Raw genomic sequence first — 20,835 nt, 5'->3', positions numbered from 1 at the left:
AGGCCTCTTGGAGGTGATGCTTAAGCTGGGGGTTTCAAGAGGTGGAGGGAAGGAGGGATGGCATTTCAAGCATAAGAGAGAACCTGTGTAAAGACATGGATGGGGGATCTGATCTGCTGTAAGGAGAACAGCAAATAAGAATGAAGAGTTGAGGGTGATTATCTGGTCAGAAACCTGAATACCTGGGGGCAGCGAGGTGGCACAGTGGATAAAGCACTGGCCCTGGATTCAGGAGTACCTGAGTTCAAATCTGGACTCAGATACTTGACACTTAATAGCTGTTTGACCCTGGGCAAGTCACTTAACCCCCACTGCCCCCGCAAAAAAAAAAAAAAAGAAACCTGTATGTCTGGAAGAATAGTCTTGTCCTCAACAGAAATAGGGGAGTTTGGAAGAGGAATGGGTTTAGCGGAAAAAGATAAGTTCTATTTTAGATAAATTGGATTTGAGATGCTTATGGGACATCCAGGTAGGAGATATTGGAGCTCTGGAAAACAGTGAAGAGCTTTGGGAGGCATCTGCATAGAGATGATAGCTGAGTCCTAGGGAGCTGAGGAGATCCCCAAAAGAATTGCAGAGAGACCAGAGACACTGGGAGAGTGCCCTGGAGTACACCCACAAATAGGGGGCAAGTCATGAATGATGATTCAGTGAAGTCTTCTGAGGAGGATCAGAAAGAAACATAACAGAAATATTTTCACAACCCAGGTAGGAGACAGTATCCAGAAGCAGAAGGTGGTCGACAAAGTCAAATATTGCAGAGAGGTCAAGAAAGAGGATTAGGAAATTAAACTTGGAGAGAAAATGTTGGTCAGTGGGTAGAGATGGAAGACAGATTGCAAGTAACTGAGAAAATGAGGGACATAACTTTTTCTACAAGTTTCATTGTGAAAAAGAAGAGAGATGCCCAATGATAGCCTGAGTGTGAAGTGAAGGTGTTTTTTTAAGGCTGTGGGACATTTAGGCATGTTTCTAGGAAGCAAGGAAGGAGCCAGAGAATAAGGAAAAGATGAAAATTACCAAGAAAGGAATGATCAAAGGGGAAATGGGAGGGCGTGTGAGCAATAGCACAAGTAAAGTTGCTCCTACTGGCAAGAAGAAAGAGTAGAAAATGTATGGTGATCTTAAGGTGATTTAAAGTGAGGAATTGGGGAAGAGAAAATGCTTTTGACAGATAGTGAGGTACAAAATGAGTGAGGACTTCTGCTGAGGAGTAGAGAGGGGGGTAGTGTAGATGATTTGAGAAGAGGTTTGCAACAGCTGGTGCTGGGGAGGGCTATAGAGTCCATCAAGGAGGAGCAAAAGGATTTTTGTGCTTTAGCGAGTTAAAATTGAATAACAAGAATTTATAGTAAGCTCGGCACGTTGTACAGCTAGCTTCCTTCAATGGTGTTCAGTAGCAAAAGAGCAGAAACAGATGGCCATTGGCAGGGGTAATGCAAGACTGGGGTTTCAAAAGGGGGTTTAGAGACAACATCATGGGAAGAAAACAGGTCATGGTTAGAAAGCATGCACTAAGCTGAACTAATAAAAAATTAAACTGAACTAGTTAAATAAAGGTCAATATTTTGAAAGTAGGAAAGGTGAGAACAAAGCACAGATAATAGCTTGGAGATTGTGGTGAGGATGGAAATAGGATTAGGAGAGGTGAGGCTCAGAGAGAGATGGAAAGACAGGGTTATGATTAGATAGGTGGATTAGTTAGAGTGATGGGGCTGGAGTCAGAAGGGTTGAGTTCAAATGTGGCCTTTGTTATTTACCAGCTCTGTGACCCTGGGCAAGTCACTTAAGCCTTTCATGTTTTAGTTTCCTCATCTGTAAAAGGAGGATGAGAATAGCATTTACCTCATAGGGTTGTTATAAAGACCAAATGAGATAATATTTGTAAAGTGCGTGGCACAGTTCCTTGCGCATAACAGAAGCTTAGTAAATGCTTTAAAGAGAGAGGAATATCAGCGTTATGTTGTGGAAATAAAATATTTGTGGGTGACAGCTCATACAAGATCTAAAGTGAGGGGCAACAAGGTGCTACAGCAGAGTCAGGTGGACCTGAGTTCAAATCTGGCTTCAGACACTTACTAGGTGTGTGACACTGGGCAAGTCACTTAATCCTGATTGCTCCCCCAAAAAACCCCATCTAGAGTATGACCATCTTTGCTTATAGTTGAAGTAGAATGAAGGTTCAAATTATGGGACTTGAAGACGTTGCTAAACTGCAAAGCAAGAATATCCAAGGAAACACTAACATGTGAACTGATGTCTGCAAGTATTAGGGCAGAGTTGGGATGAATAGGAATGAGCAAGGTACTAAATTCCTTGAGAAAAGGCCCCCTGGGAACCAGTAGATAACAACCACCAGCAACTGAATGAACCTCAAATGAGGAAAGGTCCCTGAAGTACTGTGGTAGGAGAAAGGTCTAGAAGTGGCAGTGAGGAACAAGATACACACCTACTCCTTCTTCTAACCCCATGTGTTAGAAATCTAGCACAAGAGAAGGTATATCCTGTGCTGGAGAGGGTGGCCAGTGAGTGATTCAGAACTTTCTGGTGAAAGTCAGATTTCCAAAACTGAAAGGATGGAAAGGGTTTTGGTGCTGGGACAGGGATGCAGAGGAAAGGATAGAATGGGAATATGGGAGATCCAGCTGACATGAATGGATATGTAGGAGTAGGGAGGGAGTTGTGGCCAAGGAAGTGTGAGGGCCAAAATTTTATATACAGAGTGTTGTTTGGGTGACTCGCCTTAATATTGGGGTCCCGGAAATATGAGGGACCTTTTAGGTTCTCCCTCCACTCTGAACTGCCCTTTTTTAGATATTTCTCCAGGTCAATAAGAAAGGAGCCTCTAAGCTTTAGTCACAAAAGGATCAGATTTTATTACTTGGGAATTAATTAAACCACAAAGGTGAAACTAATAAAAATCAAAGATAAGGAAATAGGAAAATAGAAATACAGACACATATTCTTAACTCTAAGCTTAGCCTATTTGCTGCCCAGACCGTTCCCAATTAAGCTAGTTCAAAGGAATTTAGGGTTTTCTGTAATTAACTCACCAACCCCCCAGGACAGTCTACAGTTGCTCTCCAGAACAGCAGTCACCCGAGACAGAGCATGAACACGGGCTGGCAGTGCAAGGGCCAAGAAGGAGAGTTCCAGAAGATGCCTAGTGTTCCTCTGGAGCAACCTGCCTCCCAAAAGGGGAGGTCCTTCAAAAGCTGCCTTTCTGAGCTCAGTAGCATAAATAACCTCGGGGTGGGCCAGGTGTGGCCCCTCCCAAATGAGTTAGCTAAAAAACGGGAATATTAATCTTTACCACAAATAATTTTTACCACAGAAGGAACTATGAGAAAATAATTATTAATAATGGATTTCTTCAGTTTCAGTCCGTTCTTCTCCCCACTCCAGAAAGTTCAGCTTTTGTCTGGGACAAGCCCAAGGGAACAAAAGAAATGGTTAGACCACTCTCGAGGCATGTCAACCCATGGAAGGTGGCTCTCTTTGCCCTTTTTCACCTGATCTCTTGGCTCTGAACACTCTCTTGGTGCACACTCTTCCTCTTAGGACAATGTAGGTATGAAGGCCTGAGACCATGAGAAGTTAGGGAGACACATGGTCAATACTTCACCTATATATAATATTAACTAATAATAACTGCTTACTGCCCAAAGTGGCATAATAGCCATTAATATATAAATAACAATCAATTTATAAAATACAATTTAGCTTAAAATTTAAAAAACACAGAACCTTCTAGGAGGCTTACAATTCTAAATCAAAAGGACACAGATTGGTTTGTTGTTGTTTTTTTTAATGAGGCAATTGGGGTTAAGTGACTTGCCCAGGGTCACACAGCTAGTGAGTGTTAAGTGTCTGAGGCCGAATTTGAACTCAGGTAATCCTGACTCCAGGGCCTGTGCTCTATCCACTGTGCCACCTAGCTGCCCCGGTTTGTTGTATAAAAAAAAAATACGGTTTTCCTTTACATTACTGTAGTGATTGTATACATTTTTCTACCAGTTGTTTTCTTCACTCCATCAGTTCATATAATTCTTTCAATTTCTCATAATCATTTTTTTCCTTCTGTTTTTCTTTCTTTCTTTTTTTTTTTGCAGGGCAATGAGGGTTAAGTGATTTGCCCAGGATCACAGAGCTAGTAAGTGTCAAGTATCTGAGGTCAGATTTGAACTCAGGTCCTCCTGAATCCAGGACCAGTGCTTTATCCACTGTGCCATCTAGCTGCCCCCTGTTTTTTTCTTCTGTAAATAGTATTTTAATAATAGAGGTATACATGTGCAGTTATGTTAAATATATTTATAGGACATAGATTGTGATGACACCCTTCCTTGGATTTAGAGTTTAGCTATCTCTTAGGATCTTAGGGATTATCTGGTTTGTCTGTCTTATATAAAATAAGATTAGGAAACTAAAGTGTGGAGACAGTAAGAGATGAGTTTATTTGATTCTTTTCCCACGCATCCATTTCTAGGGCCATTGGAGTAGGCCAGGGGATAGCTATGGAAACTATGAGAATTTTTGCTATACAAATGCCCAAGAGGGAAGGAGGGAATGTCTTCCAGATTCCCTGCTGAGTATATTGTATGTGACAGTGCCTTCTGATTCTGGTGCTCTCTGAAGAATCTCCAAACTTTGAGAAGCAGAGAGGTGTGGGACTGAGATTGGCAGAATGCTAATTTGTATTGTTTGGATCTGTGGAGAAGGTAGTGTTTGAGGTCTGGGACTCTGGGGGTCCCTTATTACTACCACTGACTTGCTATTTGACCTTGGGCCTCAGTTTCCCTTTTCTGAAAGAAACAGTAGACTCATAATGGTCAGGATTGTGATAAAAGGAAATAGAATGATCACCCTTCTCAACTTTGATCGTTTCTCTCCATGCCCCCTCCTTCCCCTTGTCCACCATATTGGCCTCTAGTGAGAGGAGTGGATAGGAGAAAGTAAGAAAAGGGATTGAGGCAACATGATACAATGGAGGGCACACTAGCAAGTTCTGACTCTGTTACTATCTTTGTGGTCTTGGACAGATCAATTAATTTTTCATTCACTATTGTATTATCAGAATTTCATTTTGGGGGGGAGCCTTTCCATCCCTTTTGAGCAGTCCCCCTCCTTAAAGCCTGTCCATGGAATGACGCTTCCCATTTTCTCTGAACTTTTTGAAATCCTATTTAGTTACTACTGACCGTATCATCATGTATGATTTTATAAATATAACTGAGGATCATATTAGGGTTATTGGCAGCTTCACCACGCTGCTAACTCAAATTGAGCTTGTAATACTAATTCCCTCCACTCCCCTTGAGTCTTTTTCACTTAAACTAGCCTTATCTTGCCCCTCCCATACTTACAAAACGACAAAGACAGCCTCAATTTCAGGTTTCGTATGGGTTCTTCCCAAACTCCATTTTGATAGATTCAGGATATTGCTCACATCCAAGTCTTTTTTAATCTCGATTGTGTCATCCACTAGTTTAGCATCTGCCCAGCTTTGTTTATGCCCAAGTCAGGCCCGACTACCCTCATTTGCTGTCCTTAACAGGACCATTTGAGTGGTTGGCAGGTCAGTAGCTGTGGTTACAGAAAATCGAGAGTTCAGTAAGGCACTTGATAGCCTCCTGTGCTGTAACCAATAGTCACAAGGTAGTCAGTAGTCATTGCATAACCTCAAAAGGTGAGAAAGTTCTTACTCTCTACAGTTCTTCCTTGTTTATAGGGTTTTTCAGAATCTTAAATATGAATAAGGAGAGTTGAGGTGTCTGCCTCCCAAGAAAAGTGATCCCTCCACCAAACATCATCCTCTTGGCTTTGGGCTACAACTCCATTTGCAAACAGTGGGATTGTCCCATGGGGTGAGGTTAGGACTATAAAACTACTCATGGGGCAGCTAGGTGGCACAGTGTATACAGCACCGGCCCTGGAGTCAGGAGGACCTGAGTTAAAATTTGGCCTCAGACACTTGACACTTATTAGCTGTGTGACCCCAAGCAAGTCACTTAACCCTAATTGCCTCACCCCCCCAAAAAAAAACAACAAAAAAAACCCCTACTCACTATTTATTAATAATAGTTTCAGATTTGAAAAATTCCTGGGCTCAACAGCAGAGCTTGAGCTAGGGCTGGGAGCCCAGAGGAGGGAAGACTATATAATATGCCCCCCCCCAATCATCTCCTTCCAATCCTTGTTTGACAATCCTTTTGAGGCTCCTTAACATTACTCCTGGCTGGCCTGGTTGAATACCAGCACATGACAATGAATCTGAACCCCTTCAGTCCCCCAACACTAGGGCTGTGGCTGCTCTGGCTCATTTGCCAGTCATTTGATTCCCCACACCTGTTAACTGCTTTCCTTATGAGCTGCCAACCCACACGCACAGCTATGAATAGGTTAGGAGAGTGAGAGGGGGCATGGAGAGGTCAGGAGGGTAGGGAATTCAAGGCCAGAATCTTCTGAGGGAATGGAGTATGTGTGTTGGTGGGGGGGATTGATTTCTTAAACTGAAGAAAAGAAGGGGAAAAGAACCTTTTGAGGGGCTGGGGGTTGGAGAACAAGGGAAGGGAATATAGGGGGAAAGGGAGAGCAAGAAATGCTTGGGTTCATACTTTGAGGGAAGAAATCTGGGAGGGGGATTGAGGACTGTTAGATGAAGAAGACATCAAAAGTAAGTGACCAAAAGAAAGTATATATAGAATAATTTTACATATATTCCCATCTTTCTTTTTTTTTTTCTTTTTTTTTTTTTGAGGGGGCAGGGCAATGAGGGTTAAGTGACTTGCCTGGGGTCACATAGCTAGTAAGTATCAAGTGTCTGAGGCCAGATTTGAACTCAGGTCCTCCTGAATCCAGGACCAGTGCTTTATCTACTGCGCCACCTAGCTGCCCTCTTATACTCATGTTTCTAATGGTAGCCAATGGAGGGGGGAGAAATTTTTTTTCCTTTTTTTTGTTTTTTTTGTGGGGCAATGAGGGTTAAGTGACTTGCCCGGGATGACATAGCTAGTAAGTGTCAAGTGTCTGAGGCTGGATTTGAACTCCTGACTCCAGGACCGGTGCTTTATCCACTGTGCCACCTAGCTGTCCCTAAGAAAAGAAATTTACATGATAACTTTGTTGTATATTTGGAGGGAATATCAAGCTGTACATGGTAGATTTGTACCTTTACCCAGAAATTGGCAATTGTTACAAATCAGGGTTTGCTTTATTGTTTGATGTTTGTCTAGACTTAAAGTATTAATAATGTAGATTAAATTTAAAAGTGTATATGCATGCATTCACACACACACACCCCTTCTCCCCCACCCCGCCCCCCAGAACCTGATTGTTAAGTATTTATTAGCATATCCCAGAATTGTTCTATAAATATTACAGGGGTGCAGCAAAAGGTTCAGGGATGGTATCGTTATCACCAGACTGGAGTCCAAGTGATTATAGGGCACTAATAAAATAATAATAACAATAACTGGCATTTATATAGTGTTCAAGGTTTTTGAAGGCTTCACACCCATTTTCTCATTTGAGCCTCACCTGAGGCTCAAAACCCCTGAGTAGTATGGGGGGAAAAATAATAATTTCATAGTGTTGCAAGAGCTGAGTTCAGGCTCCAACTCTGTCACTCCCTAGCAGTTTCACCGAGAGTAAGCCCCCTCTATTTTCTGACCTTGATCACAGTGCTTGTGCTGCCTGTCTCACAAGGCCATTCTTTTTGTTTTGTTTTGTTTTGTTTTGTTTTTTAGCAGGGCAATGGGGGTTAAGTGACTTGCCCAGGGTCACACAGCTAGTAAGTCTCAAGTGTCTGAGGCTGGCTTTGAACTCAGGTCCTCCTGAATCCAGGGCCAGTGCCTTATCCACTGTGCCACCTAGCTGCCCCTACAAGGCCATTCTTGTAAGGAATGTACTTTCTAAAGTGCTTTAATGTGTTATGGATGTGAATAAAGGTAGTAACAATAGCCAGCATTTACAGGGTGCTTTAAGGCTTGCAAAGAACTTTATCTTCTTATAACTCTTACTGGTCATTACCCACTCTCTGTCTCTGGCCCATCTTTGCCCGTCTGTCTCTCCTGATTTACCATCCTTCAGCTTTCTAAATTCGGCCCTAAGCCCCCCTCTCCCATTTCTCATCTCTTTAGCTATGTTGTTGAGTTGCTCAGTGTGATGTCTGTGCTTATTTGTATCCCCTGCAGAACCTAACTGGGTGCCTTACACACTAGGTGCTCAATAAGTACTTGTCGACTGATTCATTAGGGCCAGGTGATCTGGAGGTGGTGAAAGGAGACTTGGGCCGGAGCTGATGCAAAGGGTGGGACTGAGATAAGAGAGAAGTCAAGAGGACAGAACTAAGATTAGGAGAGTTGGCCTGCTTCCGGCTTCTTTTTGCTCTCCCTTCCAACCTCTAGCTCTTGGCTTATTTAAGACTCAGCTCAAGCTGTGCCTCCTCCAGAAGGCTTTTCTTGGTCCTCCCAGCTGCTAGCACCATCCCCTCTAAGGGTATCTTCTCTCTTTACTATGTGTTTTGAATGATCTCAGGGCAACTAGGAGGCAGGGTGGAGAGAGGGGCAGGACTGAGTTCAAATATGACTTTAGATACTAGCTGTGCGACCCTGGGCCAGTCACTTAACCCTGTTTGCCTCAGTTCCTCATCTGTAAAATGAACTGGAGGGGCAGCTAGGTGGCACAGAGGATAGAGCACCGGCCCTGGAGTCAGGAGGACCTGAGTTCAAATTCGGCCTCAGACACTTACTAGTTGTGTGACCCTGGGCAAGTCACTTAACCCCCATTGCCGCGTGGAAAAAAAAAAAAGAGAGAGAACTGGAGAAGGAAATGGCAAGCCACTCCAATATCTTTGCCAAGAAAATCCCAAGTGGGGCCACAAAGATGGGACTGAAACCAACTGAACAACAGTAAAATGTGTGATCTCCAAGTGTTCTGATGTCCTTTCCCCATATACACAAGCTCCCCAGTGTCTTCCCTTTTTTTGGGGGGGGGGTGAGGCAATTGGGGTTAAGTGACTTGCCCAGGGTCACACAGCTAGTAAGTGTTAAGTGTCTGAGGCCGGATTTGAACTCAGGTACTCCTGAATCCAGGGCCAGTGCTCTATCCACTGCGCCATCTAACTGCCCCCAGTGTCTTCCCTTTTAAGGCCTGAGATCCCGATTTCATCCATAGTGTTACAGAAAAATGAGGCAGCATAGTATAGAGGATACATTCCTGGGTTTAGAGTCAAGAAGGCTGGGGTTCAAACACAGCTGGATTCCAACACCTCTCAGCTCTGTGTTTCTGGGCAAGCCATTTAACCTCTGTGTGTCTCAGGCAATTCCCTAAAGTTGATGAAGAAATTCACTCCCAGATGCTATGATTCTTATCTACATGTGCTTGTCCTGGAAACTGAACAGACCCAAGCCTATTCCCCACCAAGTTCTGTTTGTGGATATCCCATCCCTCCTAGGACAACAAAGAGAAGGGAGGGGTTGGAGGTGGGCTTCCTTCCCATCACCTACTGAAATCAAAACCTACTGACGGGCGCAGCTAGGTGGCTCAGTGGATAAGGCACCAGCCTTGGATTCAGAAGGACCTGAGTTCAAACCCAGCCTCAGACACTCACTAGCTGTGTGACCCTGGGCAAGTCACTTAACCCCCATTGTCCTACCAAAAAAACCAAACCAAAACAAAAAAAACAAAAAAACAAAAAAAGAAACCTACTGAGGTATGTTCAAGTGGCAGCAGGAGGGTCTTCACCTCATCCGTGGGACTGAAGCTCACCCAGAATGTAATATTAGGGCCAGCATTCAATTCCTGGGCCTCTGACTATATGTTTTGTTCATTCACCATGGCTGAAATCAGGATCTCAAAGGAGAAGACAATGGGGCCTGGTAGTATGGGGAAGTGACTCTAACACCCCCTCGCCTCCATCCTTCAGTCTAACCCACTCATTGTGTAAGTGAGGAAATTGAGGCCCAGAGAGGTGTGAAGTAACTCATACAAAGTCTTAGGGCCACCGGTGTATGAGGAATAGTGAGGTTTGATGGACAGTCAGAAAACCTTGGCCCAGAAACTACTACCTGAATGATTTTAGGTACTTAACTTCTCTGGGCCTGTTTCCTCAACCGTAAAGTGAAGAGGTTGAATTAGATGATCTCTACATGCCAAATCTGAATCCTTTTGAAGGATTCCAGTTAATACACAAGCTTCCACGCTCTTATGGCCTTTCTCTACATTAAAGACTTTCCCATACCTATTTCAAACTAGCCTTTTTCCTTTAAGAAAGTGATGACAGGCTGCCCCATAGTGGCCAGTAGTGGAACTGACTGAATGACTTCATAGTCCCTCCCAGGCTTGGTTGGTTACATCTTTGTCTTGGGAAAGAAGGGTTCTTGGTTTCTGGATCTAATGCTATCCTAGGTTCAGAAAATCCTTCCCTGTTTTTAGGACTGTGCTGATGATATGTCCCATTGTGGTCCAGGCTCCAAGCTTAAGTGCGGGGGTTGAGGTTAGCCTGGGAATGGGGACTTTTGCATTAGATGGATTTCTTAGGGTCTGTACCTTGCCCAAATACAGAATGAGTGTCAGATGGGGATAATAATACCCATAGTGGGGGGCAGCTAGGTGGTGCAGTGGATAAAGTAGCGGCCCTGGATTCAGGAGGACCTGAGTTCAAATCTGGCCTCAGACACTTAACACTTACTAGCTGTGTGACCCTGGGCAAGTCACTTAACCCTCATTGCCCTGCCCACCCCCCCCAAAATAATAATACCCATAGTGTGTACCTTGCCAGAATGTGTTGGGTATCAAATGAGGTAATGTCCCTAAAATGCTTTGTAAACCTTAAAGTGTCATGTATAAAAGTCACTTTAAACGTACCATGCATAAATGTCATTTGTTATTATGCTGGTGATCACAGGGATACAGCCTAGGGCTCAAGGTATATGAGTAACTGTCTTATTCCAGGGTCTTCTGGATTTTCAGAAAGCCAATCATTTAAATTACATTGAAATTAGAGCTCAATGAAGCTTAACAGGGGAGTAACTATGACACATGAAGAGTTTATCTTCGGTGCCATAAGATCAGAGGATTTGGAGTTGGGAGAGACTTTATAAATGATCTAGTCCAATGTCCTTACCTATAGATGAGAAAAGTAACAGCCAGGGAAATAAAGTTCTCAGGGGTACCCAGGTAGTGCGTAGTGATTAGACTTTCAAACCAGGCCCTCTAATGCCAAATTCATTGATCTTCCTGATGTGGGCACCCTTTCCCCGGCACACATCGCAACCCCTTCAGGTCTTCTCATCCTGTGTATTTCTTTTTCATATCTTTCCATGAATCATTCATATAAAAGGCACCATTTTGTATGCATCTTTCCTCCGGCTCTTTTAATATTTTGTCCATAACAATGCGGTACTCAGACTATCCCATCCCTAGTCCTTATTTTATGACAGATCATTTCCCTTTTTGACTGGTTTTTTTGCCACACCACTTGCTGGCTAGCTGTGAATTTTCGAGTAATCACTGCCTAAATTCTTCTGAAGTTTTCTCTTTTCTTCTAGTCCCTTTAGCTGGTTTAGAATCTTTGTTAAGTAGAATGACTTTCTAAGGTACTTGAGGCTGTCTGAAATATGTCTGAGTATAATACCTCTGTAGATCCCTCTGACCTATTTGTGATATCTGTCCCACCAGGCTGACCTCAACACCAACATCGAGGACGAAGGCAGCTCTTTTTATGGGGTCTCCAGTCAGTATGAGAGTCCTGAGAACATGATCATCACTTGCTCCACCAAAGTCTGCTCTTTTGGCAAACAGGTTGTGGAGAAAGTAGAGGTGAGTAACTACCCATAAGGGGGTGATAGGACCAGAAGTACAGGTATGGTGCTAATTTCCTCTTTAGCCTGATGGTTATATCTGTGCCTTGAAGCAGGCTTAGGACTTCTGGGTTCTATTCCCTGGCATTGATATGATCCCTCTCCCTATGTGACCTTAAACAAGTGGCTCTTTGATTCTAGGCTCCCACTTCCCACAAGGAGAATCATGGAGGCTGGCTTCTTCCTCTGCCTTCTCCACTAAGCTCTCCTTGGGTCTACTTTTTTTTTAAAATTTTAATTATTAATTTAATTATTAAATTTTATTTTTGTGGGGCAATGAGGGTTAAGTGACTTGCCCAGGGTCACACAGCTAATAAGTGTCAAGCATCTGAGGCTAGATTTGAACTCAGGTCCTCCTGAATCCAGGGCCAGTGCTTTATCCACTGCACCACCAAGCTGCCCCCAGTCTACTTTAAAAAAAATATATATATATATATATATAATTTTAAAAAATTTGAAAGTTGTTTAATTCCAACTTAGTAACAGTTAATAAAAACAAACATTTGAATAAGCAAAGTAATTGTTGCACATTTAACTTGTCAGAAACTAAATTATTTACGCTTTTGAAAAGTGCATGTTGGGGGCAGCTAGGTGGTGTAGTAGATAAAGCACTGGCCCTGGATTCAGGAGTACCTGAGTTCAAATCATATGTTCATTTTGTAAAAATGTTATCAGCTTTTGCTTTATTACTATATTCAAGTGACTATGCTGGGTCCTGATTATAAAATGTAGTAAAACCTCATTAATTCAGACTCTATTTATTGGAGTTTTGCTTATTCAGATGGACTAAGGAAGATTGTTGACTTACCTGTAGAGATGAGGGTTAGCCAAGTTTGTTAACAGGGAAACAAAATAAATTTGAGGCTGAAATTTTATTATTTATGTTAGCAACAGTCTGCATAGAAACAAGCTATGATGATGATGGTGGTGGTGGTGGTGGTGATGATGAAGAACAATAACATTTACATTTCTTGGGTATTTTGCAGCATTTGGTCTATCCCAACTGCTTTCCTATACTGTAATCACAAAGGAGCCCACCTCCTTTTATGATGATCTGAAACCACTTCTTGCACATAAAGTACCTGTTAGAGCCTGCTTATGTCCACTACGTGGTGATATTGATCCTTTGGAAAGTATGGCAATCGAAGATCTGCAATCATTCAGTATACCCAGGAGAATATTGTCTGGATGATAGGCATTTTTTCATCTTTTATTGGCTTTTATTAAATGGGTGCACTTGTGTGAGTCATTAGGCCAATCGCTTTTGAGTTACCATTTATCTCACTAAATAGGTCTTATAATAGTCTAGGGCTGGGGCAGCTAGGTGGTGCAGTGGATAGAGTACCAGCCCTGGATTCAGGAGGACCCGAGTTCCAATCCGGCCTCAGACACTTGACACTTACTAGCTGTGTGACCCTGGGCAAGTCACTTAACCACAATTGCCTCATCAAAAAAAAAAAAGAAAAAAAATAGTCTAGGGCTTTATAACAACATAATATCATCCATGAACAGGAACATCAAGATCTCTCTCTCTCCCATTTGGATTTTATAAGGGACATTTGTCCATAAAAGTGGCAAACACTTTGGGCAAGTGTACCAATCAGAGTGTCATTGAACACAGTTACCTCTGTGGTTATATTAATCATTGAATTTTATATAATGAGATTCCATAAGTTAAGAGTCCATGAGTGGGGGCAGCTAGGTGGCGCAGTGGATAGAGCACCAGCCCTGGATTCAGGAGTACCTGAGTTCAAATCCAGCCTCAGATACTTGACACTTACTAGCTGTGTGACCTTGAGCAAGTCACTTAACCCTCATTGCCCTGCCCACCAAAAAAAAAAAAAAAGAGTCCATGAGCAACTCCTTTTTTGGAAGAGAACTTTTAAATCTACAAATCATTTGACGCACTAGGTGGCACAGAAAATAGAATGCTGGACCTGGAATTAAGAAGATGTGAGTTTTCAAACATGGCCTGAGATGTATGACCCTAGGCAAGTCACTTAACCTCTGTCTTCCTAGGTTTTCTCATCTGTAAAATGGGAAAATGATAACACATACTTCTAAGGTTATTTTGAAAATCAAATGAGGTAACATTTGTAAAGAGTTTTTCAAACCTTAAAGTGCTATATTAATGCTGGCTTTTGGTTTCTTTAATTAAATGCTTTTGGGGAGTAATCAATGAATATTATAAATATAGCGGGGGGCAGCTAGGTGGTGCAGTGAATAGAGCACCGGCCCTGGATTCAGGAGGACCTGAGTTCAAATCTGGCCTCAGACACTTGACACTAACTAGCTGTGTGACCCTGAGCAAGTCACCTCACCCCAATTGCCTCACCAAAAATTTTATTTATATATATATATATATAATGGATCTTTTCTGTACTTCTCAGTCAATTTTATGACTACAAAGATGTCACCTGTGGTAGAAAATAATTTACAAACATCTGCCTTTTTCCTTCTCATATTTTCATCAAAGATAACCTCAATACCTAGGTAGATAATGCTTATAAAATTTTGCTAATGATGAGAAAGTAGGTAGAAAACATTTCAAGGCCTTTTGGTGACATTCTATGACTAATTCCTGATTTGTTGGGGCATTGTTGATATAGCTCTTCTTTTTGTGGGACATTTGGGGTTAAGTGACTTGCTCAGGGTCACACAGCTAGTAAGTGTTAAATGTCTGAGGCCAGATTTGAACTCAGGTACTCCTGAATCCAGGGCCAGTGCTCCATCCACTGCACCACCTAGCTGCCCCAATTTCTTTTTTTCTTTTTTTAAATTTTTGTGGGGCAATGAGGGTTAAGTGATTTGCCCAAGGTCACACAGCTAGTGTCAAGTGTCTAAGGCTGGATTTGAACTCAGGTCCTCCTGAATCCAAGGCCAGTGCTTTATCCACTGAGCCACCTAACTGCCCCCCCAATTTCTTCTTAATTAGTTGTGAATCTGCTTGCTTTTGGTCCTGATCCTTTACACTACTCTAAGATATAAATGATGATTGATTGAGTCTTGGCTAGTCATATGCCTGAACTATCCTTCTGGACTTGGCCCTTAAAAGGCAAAATATAGTCAGAGACACAGAGCTGAAATGATCAGAGAGAAGCTGGTCCCATATAGGGAGACTGATTCCCTTGATGGAAGTTTTCATCATCCTATAGTTCCATAGCCCCTCCAAGGAAACGATGACAATTCACATCAAAGAACTGTGTAGTAGAACCATGGGGCTTGTGATGAGTGAAACTAAATCACCTTACCTGCGTGTGCCGCCCCCCCCCCCCAGTGTGTGTGTGTGTGGGGGGCATGACTTGAAGGCAGCCCATGAATTGTGAGGCAACTTCTGGGTTGCCAATTTGACCTTAGAAACCTCAGAAAGGTCACCTCATGCTTTCTCGGCAGGGGTTGGCACCCCTGGTTCTCACAGGCTCCAGGTACAAAAGTGGACACAGTTATATATAGGGTGAGTAGCAAGTAATTCCTGGGCCAACTTTGGAATTGTAGGAACATAATTGGACAGTGGTTGAGTGACACAAGAATATTCAGACTAAGCCCCCTAGACACAGAGGAAGAGTTCCTGGATGATGCTAAACTTTTGAGCCAAGAAAAGAAATTCTAGAGCTAAGCAGGATCTGAAATTGAGTGTCAGCAAACAGTAGAGCCATGATGTAAAGGAGAAAACACAGATCTTGTCCTTTGTTAATATTCTGAGTTATGTGAACTGTGCTAGTTCTACAGAAATGGAATCACCTTCAAATGTTTTCTCTTTGTGGAAGACCTGTAACCCTACCATACATAACCTACCATAGTGCCGTAATCATGAAAAACTTTAAAAGTGCCTGGGTGAGGTGGAGGCATACTGGATAGGGAAGAAGAGTTTGTTTTGGGCTTTTGTACAAGTTCTTTTGGTTTTTATCATTTTGTCAGGTTAAACAAAGCCTTTTTGGAAAGTACTTGCATGGGAGCTGAAAGCCTTTTACCTTTTGTTGTTGAGCCCTAAATTTGAGTCAGAACATGATGTTCCCAAGATAATCCTAGAAAAGAGTTCCTAGTATAGAAACCCATGTGTGTATACCTAGAGCCTTTGGTTTAAGACCACAGGTTACATAGAAATACAGATCAATAATTATGTGTGTTTGCTCTTATTTTTAGGATAGAAACATTGTTTTTTTATGTTCCATTAAAAAAAAATCTATTTCCCTACCTGAGATACCTTATAAAATGATCCTTTAATACATTCAAGATTACACAATTATATTCCCTTGGCCTGCTCGAATCACTCTTCCAGACTTCATCTTCTTAAATGCCATTTCTATTTCCTTGTATATCATATTGGGAACTGAGATGTTAGAATCCACATGTGGCTTATCCACTGACATTGAAGATGAAAAAAGATTTTTAAAATGCTGGCAGATCTCTTTGATTTTCTGTATTTTCTTTTGGCCTCCTGACAGTGTGTATGTCATGTATGAATGCTCTTGGGATGATAGGTCTTAGAGATGTTCTTAGAGATGAAAGCTTAGCTAAACCTTTGCAGACTTTCTGCTTTCACTGATTTTCAAAGTGATGCAGCTTATGCTTTTCTGACTTTCTCCTCTATGAGTTTGTATTATAAATCAGTATGTTCCTAGGCTGCCACATCTCTTCTTGGTGAAGAAATCAATCATTTGTTAGGTAGGGCAATTTGGGGCTTTTTAAAAAAAACCTCATTGTTTTAGTGATTGATTTATGTAGACTAAATTTCTTCAGGAAATAGTGATGATATATTTTTCCATATTTCATTCCCTATGAATCACTTTTATGTATTTATTGAACTAGATCCCCTGTAACACTTTGATGACCTAGTTACTTCCTAATGTGAAAGTAATAATATTACATTTCTTTGTAAAATAAGCTATAAAACACTAACTTCTCTATTCTCTTACCTCTTACTCCCCCCACAGCCCCATAGCTTACTTAATGGTCCTATTTCTATACAAAGTACCATAGTTTCTACCAATTACTAAAGGGAGAGCTAGAGTTGGGGGTGGGGCAGAGCCATGTTGCTATTCACCAATCAAAGAAGACCGTCTTTCTCCATGCTCCTAGAAGGAATACCCATTTCTATTTCCTTTCTTGCCGGCTTCTCTTTCTGGGGTTTATGGGAATCCTTCCACTGAGGTTGCTCTAGAGTAGAGGCAAACCACAGGAACAAAAATATAAGCATGGGGAGTAAAGGTCAGGATGTGGGATGATCCTGAATTTGAGTTCTATTTTGGTTCCTGCAGACAGAGTATGCCCGCTATGAGAATGGCCACTACTCCTACAGGATTCATCGGTCTCCTCTCTGTGAATATATGATCAACTTCATCCATAAGCTAAAGCACCTGCCAGAGAAATACATGATGAACAGTGTATTGGAGAACTTCACTATACTGCAGGTGTGTGAGTATGGGACTGCTTCAGGAGCTTGTACTGGTGGGAATCCAGGGTGGGAATATGAGGGTTGAGGGGAAACTTCCAAACTGGATGGATGAAGTTTGAGAGGAAGCAATAGATGATACGGGCTGTTCCTTGTAGCCAAGGGTTGGAACTACAGGCAACCTCAAAACTTTGAGGAGCAGAGGGCAGGTGGATATAGAAATGGGGAATCTCTCGGCAGATCTCATCACTCTTTTTTCTCCTGCCTCTAGGTGGTCACCAACAGAGATACCCAAGAAACCCTACTATGTATTGCATATGTGTTTGAAGTGTCTGCAAGTGAGCATGGAGCCCAACATCACATCTACCGGCTGGTGAAAGAATAAAAGACTCAGGGTGGGGATGGAGGACGAAAAGAACCAGGCTGTGTGTCTACAGGGAAAGCTGGAAGATCTCGTCTATGCCTGACGTTCAAAATCAAGAAGAGAACATTCTGCCCCCTTCCCAAGAGCAAACATAATCCCCTAACCTCAAATAAACTCGAGATTTTATGTATTTTCAGAGGAATGTGGTCTGGATGTGTAAACAGTGGGAAGGGGTAGGGAGAGAGGTCTGGGACATGAAAGTGGGATTTACCTGGGACCTGTGGTGGGGTGAGGAAGGAGTCACAAATTGCAGCACTTGTCATGAGCTATTTTGAAGCAATGATCCCACTGTCTGCCCGGCTCCCACACCACCCCTGAACCTTCTGGCCCTGATGATTTACCCTCAATCACCTATTGGAACAGATGAGAGAAGGCTCAGGTACCACCGTGGAAGATTCAGAGCTGGAAAGGTCCTTATTTTATGGGTGAGGAAATTAGGTATAGAGAGGTGAATGACTTGCCTCTGTGATCATAGGTAGTGAGCAAAGCTGAGACCTGAGTCCAGATCTCTATTTGTTGCCTTTCCCACTATACCACCTTGCTTCGCTATGTGTCCGCATCCTGAGGAAAGACTTGCTCAAGCATATATTGTGTAGGTTTCACCCACACTCGTGTATTGATCTTTGCTACATATGTATATTTGCCCCTGTGCAATCAGTCACATCCCACCCAGAGACTAGGGACCAGGGACTGGATGACAAAGTGAAGTGAAAGAAAGCTGGTGGTTGGTTGAGTCTGATGAATACGAAGGCCCATCCTTAGTCAAGCTATATCCCTGCAGGAACATTCATTTGTTTAAAAAATGTTTATCTAGGGGGCAGCTAAGTGGTGAAGTGGATAAAGCACCCAGCCCTGGATTCAGGAGGACCTGAGTTCAAGTCCAGCCTCAGACACTTGACATTTACTAGCCGTGTGACCTTGGACAAGTCACTTAACACTCATTGCCCCACCAAAATAAACAAACAAGCAAAACATTTATCTAGTGCTTATCATGGACAGAGGACTTTCAAAGTTTAGGTAATATTGCCCTCTTCTCTAACTGGCCTTCTATCATGGAGCTTACGTTTTGGTAGGGGGATGAAACCAACTTATGCAATGCATAACATTACATAATAATTGCCTTTAGAGAGTTGCAAAACATGGGTGGTGATGGAGGTCTAAAGGTAAGGTTGATCTTTGAAGAACAGATAAACATTAAGTGAATAGAGGAGAGAGGTCATTTAAACAAAAGACACCGGACAAGCAAAGGCACCAAAGTGGGAAAAGCAGAGCAGCCCCTGAAGGGGCAGAGAAGAGGCCATTTTGACTGGAGCAATGGAGCATCTTGAAGAAAATGACAAGAAACAAAGTGGGGGGTGGAGGTGGGATGGGGCTGGAATCAGAATGTGGGAGGCTTTAAATGTCAGGAGCTTGTCCTTTAGGCTGTGGAAGCCCCTGAAGATGTCACTCCACTAGCTGTTTCATTTTTCCTACCTGTTAAGAAATAGGTGGGTTTTATTTTTATAATGTTATATTATAAATTGTTCTGGTTTTGCTCACTTTGTTCTGCATGGTTTCATACAAATCTTACCAGGTTCCTCTGGAACCAGCCCCCCCCCCCTTTTTTTTGTTGGGGAGGCCGGATTTGAACTCAGGTCCTCCTGAATCCAGAACCCGTGCTTTATCCACTGCTCCACCTAGCTGCCCCCTAGCCCTTTATTTTTTACAGCACAATAGTGTTGAATTTATTTTATATTAAGGGGTGTGGGAGGACAACTGGTGAACATTCAAGGTATTTGAATATCAAATTATCCTCTGAGGAGATAAAAGCCTGGTGGAAGTTTGATTACAATTCAAAGCCTCAAAAACCCTCCCAATTTAGAAATATCTGGGTGGGACAAAGTAGGTGGGGCATAATCCTATGAGCTCAAAGCACCCAGCACTTTTCCAGGTTATCATGACAGTGATACTCCCCTCTGCAGGCAACCCACCTAGGGGAAGGAAACCCTGATTTTAAACCTCTGCTGCCTTGTGGCTATACCCATATATGGGAAAGGCTTCAGGAGGAAAAATCGGAGTCCCTTAGGCAGTTGGATGTTGGACATCACATCCCTCTGGCAAACACCTGGGGCAGCACTGGTGCCAAATGGTATTGGCTCTGCCTCTCTTTTGGATCCACCAATGTCGCAGAGAGGGAAAACCTGCTGCATGGGCAACAGCTTGTTTTCCATATTGATCTGCCCAGGCCAGCACCCTGGAGAGGACACTGCAGTTACTCCTCATGGGGTAGATACAACATGGGATGCGGCAGTTACCGGTTATAAGTCACTCAGGAGCTGAGGCTCCCATATCGGACTGCACAGCCACACTGTGGCCTGTGGCTCTTCAAGGCGCCAATCCATGGTTGTCCGCGACTGGTGGAGGCCTACTGATATTCCCCTCTCCACCCTAAAAGGTACAGTTTAGGGGCAGCTAGGTGACACAGTGGATAAAGCACTGGCCCTAGAGTCAGGAGGACCTGAGTTCAAATCCGACCTCAGACACTTGACATATTCTAGCTGTGTCATCCTGGGCAAGTCACTTAACCCTCACTGCCCCACCAAAAAAAAAGGTACAGTTTATTCCCATGGACCATAGATCAAAATACTAATGGTTTGGGGGCCTCATGGGATGATGGGATTTAGAACTGATGGTTTAGAACTGATGTGAAAGGGACCTCAGATCATCTAGTTCAGGGTTTTTTAAGTTTTATCAGCCTAGTAAATCCTATGGACTTCTCAGAATAATGTTTTTAAATGCATAAAAGTTTTTAATGCCATAATGGTTTAAAATACATAGGATTTCAAAGGAAACAAAGTTGATTGAAATACAGTTATAATGATATTAAGAAAAAAGTTCACAGGAGCCAGGTTAAGAATCCCTGCAGAGTTTTAACAAGGACTGTTTTTGTTGTTGTTGTTTGGGGGTTTTTTGCAATGAGGGTTGTGACTTGCCCAGAGGTCGCACAGCTAGTGTCAAGTGTCTGAGGTCATATCTGAACTCAGGTCCTCCTGAATCCAGGGCTGGTGCTTTATCCACCGTACCACCCAGCTGTTCCCAGGACTGTTTTACAAAAAAAAAAAAAAGCCCTTAGGTGTTGCTGAATCGAATTTATTCTGAGAAAGGTAGTTTACTAGACT

General features: G+C 42.7%; 1 protein-coding gene across 1 annotated transcript in view; it reads left to right on the top strand.

Moving 5' to 3' along the window:
- The window catches only part of TEAD4 (TEA domain transcription factor 4), a 29,734-nt gene extending 11,927 nt beyond the window's left edge, over window positions 1–17,807 (top strand). Inside the window, exons 7-9 of the mRNA XM_043966935.1 lie at window positions 11,680–11,820; window positions 17,120–17,272; window positions 17,525–17,807. Of these exons, the coding sequence (XP_043822870.1) occupies window positions 11,680–11,820; window positions 17,120–17,272; window positions 17,525–17,638 (408 nt within the window). The 3' untranslated portion in view covers window positions 17,639–17,807. The remainder of the gene's footprint in view (window positions 1–11,679; window positions 11,821–17,119; window positions 17,273–17,524) is intronic.
- Window positions 17,808–20,835: the final 3,028 nt, after the last annotated feature.

Source organism: Dromiciops gliroides, chromosome 5 (genome assembly GCF_019393635.1).
Source record: "Dromiciops gliroides isolate mDroGli1 chromosome 5, mDroGli1.pri, whole genome shotgun sequence".
NCBI classification, from domain to species: Eukaryota; Metazoa; Chordata; class Mammalia; order Microbiotheria; family Microbiotheriidae; genus Dromiciops; species Dromiciops gliroides.
Note: the sequence above shows the minus strand (reverse complement) of the source record. Positions and strands in the feature narration are given on the sequence as shown.